Source organism: Portunus trituberculatus, chromosome 6 (genome assembly GCF_017591435.1).
Source record: "Portunus trituberculatus isolate SZX2019 chromosome 6, ASM1759143v1, whole genome shotgun sequence".
Classification (NCBI taxonomy): Eukaryota; Metazoa; Arthropoda; class Malacostraca; order Decapoda; family Portunidae; genus Portunus; species Portunus trituberculatus.
In genome coordinates this window covers 8,435,983-8,449,197 of record NC_059260.1, presented here as the reverse complement: position 1 = coordinate 8,449,197, position 13,215 = coordinate 8,435,983, and the positions used below count along the sequence as shown (strand labels likewise).

Below are 13,215 nucleotides of genomic sequence, written 5' to 3'. Positions count from 1 at the left end.
AGGAATTAAACATGTTTTCATTTGAGAGGAGATGTATAAGAGGGATATGATAGAGTTATTTAAAATGTTCTCAGATACAAACTACATAGATGTGAGATCTTTCTTTACCTTAGAGGAGGAAATAGGACTAGAAATCATGGCAGGAAGATTAGAAAGCAAGGCTGCAGGTTAGATATAAGAAAATATTTCTTTAGTCATAGAGTGGTAGACTTCTGGAATGCATTGCCAGAGACGGTTGTAAATAGCACTAGTTTGACAATGTTTAAAAACAGATTAGATAAGCACTTAAATTTATTAGATTTATAATTATGTATAGCACTGCATGATAGTTTTTATAAGAAATTTACTATAGTTAAATAAGACATGATCCCCATGTATGGGGACCACAAATTGTAGAGGATTTCGCTGCAGGACTTAGCCCTGTTAATGGGCCAAATATTTAGAATTAGTATATAATGTATTGTGTACTTGTAAGTGTATCTTTAAGTACTGATGACGAGGTCGCTGTGCGACTGATACAGGATAACCTAGATGGACCCTGGTGGCCCTTTGTTATCTTATTATTTATGTTATGTTATGAGAGAGAGAGAGAGAGAGAATGTATATACAGAATTTAAATGCTATATGATAATAGTGGAATATTTGTGAGGGAGAACATTATATAATGAATGGGTGTCAAAGGGAAAATAAAATAGATAAGAGAGAAAAAAAAAGAGAGAATGAAGCAGATGTCGCTCATGTTTGTGTAAAATGTGAACTCCATGAATTTAAGTCCTGAGAACTGCTAACTGCATGCCTCCCCTCCTGCAGCCTTGCAGCAAAGGCTTTCTTCTTCCTCTCACCCCTATTCTGTCAAACTCTAATACAAGAGTTAATTAAGCAATACTCACAATCATTCTTATCTTTCTCTAGTAAACTCTGGAACTCCCTGCCTGCTTGAAGCACTGTATTTTTTTATCTTCCTACAACTTGATTTCTTTTAAGAGGAGGGGTTCAAGACATTTGTCCCTGACTTGGGTAACTTTTAATTTCCTTAAGAGAAATTGTAATCCTGTTGGCCTTTTTTTTTTTTTTTTTTTTTTTTTTCTTCCTTCTTGCCCCTGATAAGTTGCCCCTTATACATAACAAAAAAAAAGGTTCTGCTACTTGTGGGCCTGACAACTCCTTGCAACTTCCCCCATTTTCTTATATTAATATTTTCTTATGGTGATGTCTACCTCCATCTTCAGGAGAGCCCTGCCCCCCAACAATGCCTCGCTGGTATCACATATGCCTCCCTTGCTTTCTTTTTGGTGGTGATGAGCTGCCCTGGCCCAGCCATGCTACTCCCAGGGAAAGGGGAAGGGGAACAGCAGGAGCACCTCAGTGGCTCACCTCACGAGAGCGGGGAAGGGGGAACAGCAGGGGTACCTCAGCAGCTCACCTCAAGAGAGTAGTGTGGAGAGCAGCTATGGCCTGGGCCCTGGGGAGAAGTGTTGTGGCCTGGGGAGTGTGTGGGGCTCCAGCAGTGGTGGGGCAAGGGGATGTAGTGATGCTGGTTGGTTGGAGATAAAAGTAAGTGAAGGAGAAAAAATTGAAAGAAAACTTAAAATGAATCAATTTTATTACTGTTTTATTACATATGCATTTCATCATTCATTAAATGCTATTATTCTTGCATCTGGTTCAAATCCAACCTTTATCATTTCATTTAATTCTTATCTTGCTTTGATAGTTTGAGTGCAGACCAAATAGCTATGTCAACACTTCTCCCTAATATAATTACACCAATTATTACCCTAAAACTATACCCTTAAAAATGGGAAAAACTTTTAAAAAATATAGTATTTCAAGTATCACACAATAATTTGACATTAAATGTGTAGAGAGAATTTAACTTAGGACAGCAAATCCCTATAACATCTTACAAAGGATACATTAATCTCATTCATATGAGTATTTGTGCATTCTTGACATACAATGATAACTATGCAAGTCTGCACTGCCACAACAAAACACTACACAGCACACAGATGGTTTGGGGGGAATGCATGTACTATTGACTAAATTATAACTGGTGTAAACCTGAGTGATGAAAATGGAAAACTTTGTGTTGCTCTGTAGTTTTTAACCTAAAGATTGACTTTTCTATGTTGTCATAATAGTAGTTTTTATCAAGCATTTCTTACACCAAATTAAAGTTTTCCTAATAGTACTACATACTTCATAACACAGAGGCTGTAAGTAAATGTGATGTGTTGTAAAATCACTAAGATGCACATATTTCATAATGATTACCTCCCCCATTTGCCTCAACAGATATGTAAGACTTGACACCACTACCATATAAAAGGAAGGCACATCAAGGTAAGGCATAATGTACGTATACTCATACATTACTTGATGTTTAAAGTTATATTAATTTTGTGATGGTGTTAATCATTACTTGGCTTGATGTGTTTGTGGGCAGGAGAGTAAGACTTGCCTTTCTCCAACCTTCTTTACCTGACACATACAATACACATACATGTCTACATGGGCTCATAGGTTGTCCAGTCCAAGCTGTCTTTGTGAGTCCTGGCAAAGCATGTAGTAAAGAATTCCTCCAAGATCTCAGGAAGTTCCTCTTCCTTATAATCTCTGACGACAAAGCTACCCTTCTCCTCTGCTCCTCGGATCATGGCAGAGAGCACTGTAGAGTGTAGAGGGAGTGAGTGTTGGTCATGTCATTATACATGTAGTACTAATACAAGGTGGGCCAATAAAATGTTATCACTTTTTTAATTCTTACAATTTCCAAAATAGCAAAGATTTCATTTTCATTTTCAGGAATATCAATAATGAATCACTGAATTTTCATCCCAATGGATGGAAAGCAATATACTGCGGAGGAGAGTGGAAAAGCGTGGAAGGATATTTTGAATCAAAATTGACAGCCCACACTCAGCGACAATTCATGGTTGACTTTTTGAGAAGAAATCTTCCAAGCAAACTCACAATTGGGCGTCTTCTGCAGAAGTTTAGGGAAATGAAGGTCTGCTCAATCCTATGCTCACCACTTTATCCACTATGCCACTGTCTCCCTAAAGAAAGAATCACTGAGAAAATCGACCAGAAGTTTGTCACAGGAGACTGCTCTCTGTTTGAGCTTGCAAAAATTTGAATTTTGTTGGGAAATTGAAGGTCTGTGTTCAGTGTGTGTCTAACAGAAGTCCTTGCGAGGGCAGTCACCTGTGACAAACTTCTGGTCGATTTTCTCAGTGATTCCTCCAGACACTGTCTCACAGTCTCAGCGTTAATGGGCATCCTTCCAGACCTTGGCCTACCACTAAGCCCTTCATTTGCATTGGCCACATGTCCTGTTTCCCTGAACTTCTGCAGAAGACACCCAATTGTGAGTCTACTTCAAGGATTTCTTCTCGGAAAGTCAACTGTGAATTGTCGCTGAATGTGGGCTGTCAATTTTTATTCAAAATATGCTTCCACACTTTCCACTCTCCACAGTATATTGCTTTCCATCCATTGGGGTGAAAATTTAGTGCTTCATTACTGATATTTCTGAAAATGAAAAAGAATTTTTTGTTATTTTAGAAATTGTAAGAATTGAAAAAGTGATAACATTTTATTGGCTCATCTTGTAATATACTGCCTAAATAATGTCTCTGTAACCTGTATTTTATTTCAATAATGTAATACAGCTCCTAATTTCAGGTGTATGCATACCTGACTTTATGAGGTCAAATGGATTGAGGTTTTCTACTAATACAAGGAAGAAAAGTAATTTTAACGTAATGTCTTCATGTGACACATTAACAGGATTGCCTCAGTGAATGAGGTAATCTTCTCTCCACCAAATATGAAACTACAGGAGAAAATCTGCTGAAGCTCATCTTTTTCATTTATATGAAGATCATAATAATCTCAGTGACCTCTTATAACTATCTGGGAGTGAAATAAGTGAATTAACAGATTCAACTTGAGCAGGAAATGAAATTTTTATATAACAGAATGTAAAGTAGAGAAATGAATGAGTAACACTAGACCTGATCAGCTCCATCTTGTGCAAGTAATGAAGTAGAATGAAAGCACTCCACTAAATTTTCATCATACTAAACAAAATACAAGGCTGGTCAACACAAGGCTTAGAGTTATTAATACATCACTAAGCAGAACTAGGGCCAGCGTACATTTGCCAGCCTGTGGCCGATAGAGGCACAGGATCTTCTTGTCCAAGGTTTTAGCATGGCCCACCTCGTAGCCCACACCCAGCGACGGCTGCGTCACCTCTGCTACCACAGCTGCAAAGGTCACACCCATTCTAAAGAACACTACAGCCTGCTCCCTCATGGTTGCTTCTTTAAAGACTCACAGAACTAAGAAAAAAATGTATTTCATGTGATGAATGTTGGGGGACACCAATGATATGTAAAGTTTCTGTTCTGTTAAGAATGCTTAGTAACACTTCTCTCATGTCATTGCTTCTAGTATAAACATCCCTAAATTCAGCTCATTTCTACATGCCTTAAGGGAGATGTAGGTTAAAAGAGATCTCAACAGTATGAGGAATGCAGTATAATAAAGGTGACACACCAAATTCTCGGGTCTGTAACCATGGCAGGAGAGGAATTTACATAATGGATTCAAGTTTGCTAAAGTCAATAGGAAAAAAAAATAGATTACATTGTGTAGTGTTAAAGGAATGGAATAGAGTCAGTAGTCAGTGAGCATAGTTTATATTGGGACTACCATGTATAAGTCTGACAACTACTTGCAGTTTTCCTTACTCCCTTTGTTCTTATGGAGAGCCTTCCCATGTAAAGACTAAACATGTAAATTTGCAAGGAGAAGTGGAGACAGTGGCAGCAGTGTTGTGGTGGTTCAACACTCAGCAGTCAGCACTCACCATGACTTTCGTTTATCAGCCTCACATCACGTTCATAGATATCCTTGTCAGTCATTGCAGAACCTGTCAACACACAAACACATATATTGAGAGAGAGAGAGAGAGAGAGAGAGAGAGAGAGAGAGAGAGAGAGAGAGAGAGAGAGAGAGAGAGAGAGAGAGAGAGAGAGAGAGAGAGAGAGAGAGAGAGAGAGAGAGAGAATTTTTTTTTATAGGAGAGTTATATACATCCATAAGTAATGTTTGTATGTGGCTTTGAATCTGTTACAAGAAGTGTCCCTGTGGCAGCAGCTGTCAGGACACTGAGGCAAAGCTGAACTCTGGTTCTGAATGAAAGGTCAATGTTTATAAACACTTAGCAATTGGCTAATATCATGAATTTATGTGTATAATTATGTTTGGATATAATGTAATGCCTTTATCTATTTCATCACACACTTTCCTATTTTCTTCTTTAGTTTAAGATTTCACACACACCACGGGGAGTGAGTGGGAAAGTGGTTACAAGAATGGAGGAGGGAGGAGGAAAGCTAGATAAACTGGACAAGAGTAAAAGTCTGAAAATGATGTACATGAATATAGATGGAGTGTTATCGAGCAGACTGGAAATGGGGAACTATCTTAAGGAAAAGAAGCCCACGATTGTGTGTTTGCCTGAAAGAAAATTGTGCGAGGCAATCAAAATAGATCTAGATAATAACAACAATGTATGGATGAAGAACAGAGTGGGCAAAGGAGGAGCTGGAGTCATGATAATGGCAAGAAAAGAACTGATGGTTAACCAAGTGGTGTATGGGAATGATAAGGCAGAAGTGATGAGCATTAAGGTGAAAAAAGTAAATAAAGAGATATTGATCACAGTAGCTAATGTGCCTCCACAGACTAGTACATGGTCCAGACAGGACTATGAGGGGTTAATCAAGGATTCCTAGTTGAGTCTGTCTAAAGTGATCAAAGGAAGAAAAAGAGTGGTTTTAGTGGGTGATTTCAACTGTAAGGAAGTGGACTGGGAGAACTATGTAAGTGGCAGTGGGGAAGCAGCATGGGGGGAAAGGTTTTTGAAGCTAATGATGGAAAACATGATGAAACAGATAGTTAATAAAAACACTAGATACAGAGGACATGATGAGCCAGCAAGACTGGACCTGGTTTTGACAAGAGGAATCCAAATAAATGATGATTTAAGATACGAGTGCCTACTAGGAAAAAATGATCACGTGATCATTGAAATGGAGGTAGAGGTTAACAGCGGCAAATTAGATGAATCATATAAAGAAGAAAGGTTAAATTACAGGAAGGCAGATGTACAGAAACTTAAGTACAGGCAATCCCCGCTTAACAAAGGGGTTACGTTCCTAAAAAAAAACCTTCGTTAAGCGAAACTTCGTTAAGCGAACCAATTATAACAAGTTTGACCCCTTACTGAACTTCCATTGAGAGTAAACAAAGCGAGAGTGCATCATAGTACAGTGAAAGGTTTAAAAAAGTAAAAATTATGAAGTTAAACATTTAAGCTGTTTAATTTAAGATTAAGTCATTATAATGTACACTAATGTATGTATGTAAGTAACTTTATAATGTTGATGATCTTAAATTTATGAAGGGAGGGAGAATGGAGCGGGAAATACCCTAGCTGGCAACCTGTGGCATAGTGGATAAGGTGGTGAGCGTGGGATCGGGCAGACGTCCACGCGTAGGTTCGAATCCCACCACGTACAGCCTTAAAACACTTTGCCATTTGTCGAGTGGTTTAAAGTTACCTACATGTCACCATGATGCCCAGGTTCTAGGTGGTTACACTCAAGATGAGCTTGGGTGGTGATATGGGCCCTAATATGGGTACCACTATAAATAAAATTGCCTGCGCCACTAATGGGCGGAAGCTGAACAGCGCTACCCATACACTCTTCAAGTGTGCCTACAGGCGCTATAGGCCTTACCGTAAAAAAAAAAAAAAAAAAAAAAGGGTGCATCATTGTACCACATACAAAACTTATGTACCACATTTCCACAAGGCTTTCCATTTTATCCAATGTAGTCACAAGTTCAGGTGGTTCTTTTAGCTTGCAAGAAAGATATGATCTCACCAGCCTTCTTAATCGAGTCTGTTTACTTGAAAATGGTAGACAGTAGATGGAGTCAAGATGGTGGGAAGCAATGCTATTAGTTTTCTCGCCTCTCTCATGTCTGTGAATAATATCCAGCTACACTTTGAGAGTAAGAGACTTCCTGGTCATCTTAGCAACGCTAGGCGACATTGCAGGGCATTTTGGTGGCATGTAGAGTGAAGGAAGATAAGCTGCTGCTGACGCTGTTATTGTTTTGAACTAAGGGAGTGAGTGGTGCGTGTTTTGTCCATGAGAGGCGCTGGTGTCTTCAAAAAGCCTGTCGGCTTGTGTGATACGGCGGGGCTTTCAAACTTGGAAAAAATTACCTGGATAAAACTTCGTTAAAATGAGTTTGGTGTTCATTAAACAAGCAGATGGTAGTAAAAAGAAACCTTTGTTGTAGCGAAATTTCGTTGTGTGAACCTTCGTTAAGCGGGGGTTGCCTGTACTTTGAAACCTTAAACTAGGAGGAGTTGCTAAGGGCAGAAGGAGTGCAAGAGAAACAATAATATTTTCATAGAAGTGTACAAAATAGGCATCACCAGATCTGTCCCAAAATATAAGCCAAGAGAGGAAGGAAAAAGGACTGGTTCAATGTAAGATGTGCCAGAGCAAAGAAAAAAACAAGGACGAAGCATGGAAAAAATGGAAGAGAAACAGAAATCCAAGAAATAAGGAAAATTTCAAATTAGCAAGGAATGATTACATGAAAGTGAGGAAGGAGGAAGAGAGAGAGAATATGAAAAGGACATCGTGGAAAATGCAAGGAGCATTCAAAACTGTTGTATAAATTCATAAATGGAAAAATTAAACCAAAGGAAGCTATTCAAAGACTGAGAGGAGAACACGGGACAATTGATGATCCAAAAAGCATGGCAGAATTATTAAACAACAGATTTCAACAAGTTTTTACTCGAGAGTCCAAATTTGAGAAGCCGTATGATCGTGAGAAAGGTGTTCACCTGGGAGAGAGCAGAGTGGAAAAGTCGGAAATACATAAATTGATGGAGGAACTAGAGGAGGAAAGGCGATGGGACCGGATGAAATTTCCGGTAGCATACTGAAAGCTTGCAAGGAAGAACTAGTGGGCCCTATACATGACATCAGAAAATCCTCAATAGAAAGTGGCACTGTACCGGTGGAATGGAAAAGGACCAAAGTGGTCCCCATATATAAGAGTGGTGGGAAAGAGAAACCCTTAAACTATAGACTGGTGTCACTAACCAGTGTGGTGTGCAAGATGTGTGAGAGAGTGGTAAAAAAAAACAATGGATTGAGTTTTTAGAAGATAACAATTTGGTTTTAGAAAGGGCCACTCTTGTGTAACAAACTTGCTGAGTTTTTCCTCTAGATCAATAGACATAATTCAGGAGAGAGATGGATGGGTCAACTATATATACCTGGATTTAAGGCTTCCAACAAGGTACCGCATACGAGACTGCTATGGAAGTTAGAGAAAAAGGCAGGTTTAAAGGAGAAGGCATTAGAGTGGATGGAGAGTTACCTGGGAGGAAAAGAGATGAGAACGGTAGCAAAGGATATTAAATCAGAGTGGAGAACAGTAGAGAACAGAGGGCCACAAAGGTCAGTGTTGGCACCTATACTTTTTCTTGTATACATAAATGACATGCCAGAGTGAGTAAACAGTTACATGAACCTATTTGCAGATGATGCCAAGCTGCTCAGACAAGATAAAAATGGGGAAGACTGTGAAATATTACATGAGGACCTTAACAAGATCTGAAAGTGGAGTAGGAAGTGGGAGATGGAATTCAATGAAGATAAAAGTCGTGATATGAAATTGGGAAGGAGTGGAAGATGACCAGAGGGGATCTACCAGATGAGAGATCGTGTAGAACTGATGAAAGTTAATAAGGAAAGGACCTAGGAGTGACTATACAAGAGAATAATCAACAGGATAGCCATGTGGACAAAATATTTGGCGAGACACACAGTTTGGTAAGAAATATCAGATTGGCTTTCCCAGGCCCTGTAAAACTATAACTAGGTAAATACAAACACACACACACACACACACACACACACACACACACGATGAGCCGGCAAGATTAGACCTAGTTTTTACAAGGGATATACCAATTAACGATGATATAAGATACAAGTGCCCACTGGGAAAGAGTGACCATGTAATATTAGAGATGGATATAGAAGAAGGAAAGGAAGATAGAGATGAATCATACAAAGGAGACCGATTAAATTACAGAAAGGCTGATATTGAGAATCTCAAGAACTATTTTAAAAACGTAAACTGGGAGGAGATGGAAAACTCATTAACGGTTCAAGAGAAATATAACTTATTTTTGGAAATATACAAAACTGGGGTCAGGGAATATGTTCCGAAATATAGACCTAAAGAAGAAGGAAAGAAAGATTGGTTTAATGCAAGATGTGCTAGGGCAAAGGAGAAACGAGATGGAGCATGGAAAAGGTGGAGAAGAAACAGAAATCCAGAAAATAAGGAAAACTTCAAAACAGCAAGAAATGAATATGCTAAGGTGAGAAAGGAAGAAGAAAAGAACTATGAAAAGGACATTGTCGAAAAATGTAAGGAACAACCAAAATTGTTCTACAGATTCATAAATGGAAAAATAAGACAAAAAGAAACAATAGAAAGGTTAAAAGGAGAAAACGGAATGGTGGAAGACCCAAAAAGTATGGCAGAACTGTTAAATAGTAAATTTCATGAGGTCTTTACTAAGGAATCCAAATTTGAAAGACCACAGGGTAATAGAGAGACTGTCTATATGAAAGAGATTAAAGTAACCAAGCTTGAAATAAAAAGTTGATGACGGAATTGGATGAGGAAAAGGCAATGGGACCGGATGAAGTCTCAGGCAGAATACTGAAAGAATGTAGGGAAGAACTAGCAAGTCCAATATACAACATCATAAAATGCTCAATAGAAAATGGAACAGTGCCAGTGGAGTGGAAAAGAGCTGAGGTGGTTCCCATATATAAGAGCGGAAGGAAGGAAGAACCTTTAAATTACAGGCCGGTATCACTAACTAGTGTAATATGCAAGATGTGTGAAAAGTAATAAAGAAGCAATGGATCGAGTTTCTTGAAGACAACAAAATATTATCAAATAGCCAATTTGGTTTTAGAAAAGGTCGGTCATGTGTGACAAATTTATTGAGTTTCTACTCTAGAATAGTTGATAAAGTACAAGAGAGAGAGGATGGGTTGACTGTATTTATTTAGATCTAAAAAAGGCTTTTGATAAAGTGCCACATGAAAGATTACTATGGAAGTTAGAGGAGAAGGGTGGCTTAAAAGGAAGCACATTGAGATGGATGAAGAATTACTTAAGGGGGAGAGAAATAAGGACGATAGTTAAAGATATGAAGTCCAAGTGGAGAACAGTAGACAGCGGAGTGCCACAGGGGTCAGTATTGGCACCAATACTTTTTCTCGTATATATAAATGACATGCCAGAGGAGTGAACAGCTACATAAATCTGTTTGCGGACGATGCGAAACTGTGCAGAGTCATTAAACAAAAGAGGATTGTGAAATACTACAGGAAGACTTAAACAAGATCTGGAAATGGAGCAAAAAATGGGAGATGGAATTCAATGTGGACAAAAGCCATGTCATGGAAATGGGAAAAAGTGAAAGACGACCAGTGGGAATCTATAAGATGGGAGATGGAGTAGAACTAGAAAAGTAAAAAGGAAAAGGACTTGGGAGTGACAATGGAAGAAAATAATCAACCGGTTAGCCATATTGATAGAATTTTCAGAGAGACGTATAATTTGCTAAGGAATATTGGAGTAGCATTTCACTATATGGACAAGGAAATGATGAAGAAATTGATAAGTACTAAAATAAGACCTAGATTGGAATATGCAGGAGTTGTGTGGACTCCCATAAAAGAAACACATAAGAAAATTAGAGAGACTACAAAAATGGCTACAAGAATGGTTCCAGAATTTAAAGGGATGGCATATGAGGAGAGACTAAAGGCAATGGATCTACCAACCTTGGAGCAGAGAAGAGAGAGGGATCTGATACAAGTTTATAAATTGATTAACGGAATGGATGAAGTGGATAATGAGAAACTGATCCTGAGAGAAGAATATGACTTTAGAAGCACAAGATCGCATAGTAAGAAACTAAGGAAGGGACGATGTCTGAGAGATGTTAAAAATTTAGTTTCCGCAAAGATGTGTTGAGACTTGGAACAGTTTGAGTGAGGAAGTGGTATCAGCAAAGAGTGTACATAGTTTTAAAGAAAAATTGGATAAGTGTAGATATGGAGACGGGACCACACGAGCATAAAGCCCAGGCCCTGTAAAACTACAACTAGGTAAATACAACTAGGTAAATACACACACACACACACACAATTACATGAGGGGGAGAGAAATAAGGACGGTAGTTAAAGATATGAAGTCCAAGTGGAGAGCAGTAGACAGCGGAGTATTGGCACCAATACTTTTTCTCGTATATATAAACGACATGCCAGAGGGAGTGAACAGCTACAGAAATCTGTTTGCAGACAATGCGAAACTGTGCAGAGTCATAAAACAAAAAGAGGATTGTGAAATACTGCAGGAAGACTTAAACAAGATCTGCAAATGGAGTAAAAAATGGGAGATGGAATTCAATGTGGACAAAAGCCATGTCATGGATATGGGAAAAAGTGAAAGACGACCAGTGGGAATCTATAAGATGGGAGATGGAGTAGAACTAGAAAAAGTAAAATAGGAAAAGGACTTGGGAGTGATGATGGAAGAAAACAATCAACCGGTAAGCCATATTGATAGAATTTTCAGAGAGACATATAATTTGCTAAGGAATATTGGATTAGCATTTCACTATATGAACAAAGAAATTATGAAGAAATTGATAAGTACTAAAATAATACCTAGATTGAAATATGCAGGAGTTGTGTGGACCCCCATAAAAAGGAAATTGGAGAGACTACAAAAAATGGCTACAAGAATGGTTCCAGAATTTAAAGGGATGACATATGAGGAGAGACTAAAAGCTATGGATCTACCAACCATGGAACAGAGAAGAGAGAGAGGGGATCTGATACAAGTTTATAAATTGATTAATGGAATGGATCAAGTGGATAATGAGAAACTAATCCTGAGAGAAGAATATGACATTAGAAGCACAAGATTGCATAGTAAGAAACTGAGGAAAGGAAGATGTCTGAGAGATGTTAAAAAATATAGTTTCCCGCAAAGATGTGTTGAGACTTGGAACAGTTTGAGTGAAGAAGTGGTGTCAGCAACGAGTGTGCATAGTTTTAAAGAGAAATTGGATAAGTGTAGATATGGAGACGGGGCCACACGAACATAAAGCCCAGGCCCTGTAAAACTACAACTAGGTAAATACACACACACACCTTTTTAATATCCACTGTATTTGGATATTAAAAAGGCATTTGATAGAGTACTACATAAAAAAACCCTTATGAAAAATAGAACACATGAGAGGAATACAGGGAAGTATCTTAAGCTGAATAAGGGACTACTTAACAGGAAGAGAAATGTGGACTGTGGTAAGAGACACCTCATCAACTTAGAGCACAGTAACTAGGGGATTATCACAGGGTTCAGTGCTGGCACCGATAATGTTCCAAATATATATCAATGATACACAAGAGGGATTGAGTAGCAACATAAATTTGTTTGCAGATGATGCAAAACTCTTTAATAGTAATAAAAAGAGATGAGGACTGTATGGAATTGCAAGGAGATATTGAAAAGATCTGGGAGTGGAGCCAAAAGTGAAAACTAAAATTTAATGGCAAGAAATGCTATGTGATGGAAATAGGTAAAAGTAATAGAAGATCTATGTGAGAATACAAAGTAGGAGAAGAGATTACAATGAAGAGAAAAGAAGAGAACGACCTGGGAGTGGTTATACAAGACACCCTGACTTTAAAAAGACACATAAATGGGTTATCTACTTCAACATATGAGACACTAACAAATATCAAGTTGGTGTTTCATTACATGATGAAGAATCATAACCACTATGATATGATCCAGACTGAAACATGCAGCAGTGGTGTGGTCTCCACACATGCAAGAGGATATCAGGAAATTAAAGAAAATTCAAAGGACAGCTACAAAAATTGAGTCACAGATGAAGGGAGAAGACTGAAGGAAATGAGACTACCAACTGTGAAATATAGACAAAAGAGGGATATAGTAATGATGTATATGATATTAAACTGTATGGAAAAA

The 13,215-nt window shown here is 38.3% G+C and overlaps 1 protein-coding gene across 1 annotated transcript in view; it reads right to left on the bottom strand.

Annotated features, from left to right (window-relative positions):
* Positions 1-1,585: 1,585 nt before the first annotated feature.
* The window catches only part of LOC123517167 (2'-deoxynucleoside 5'-phosphate N-hydrolase 1-like), a 45,005-nt gene continuing 33,375 nt past the window's right edge, over positions 1,586-13,215 (bottom strand). The window contains exons 3-5 of the mRNA XM_045277154.1: positions 4,883-4,945; positions 4,167-4,277; positions 1,586-2,671 (exon numbers count right to left, since the gene is read on the bottom strand). Of these exons, the coding sequence (XP_045133089.1) occupies positions 2,511-2,671; positions 4,167-4,277; positions 4,883-4,945 (335 nt within the window). The 3' untranslated portion in view covers positions 1,586-2,510. The remainder of the gene's footprint in view (positions 2,672-4,166; positions 4,278-4,882; positions 4,946-13,215) is intronic.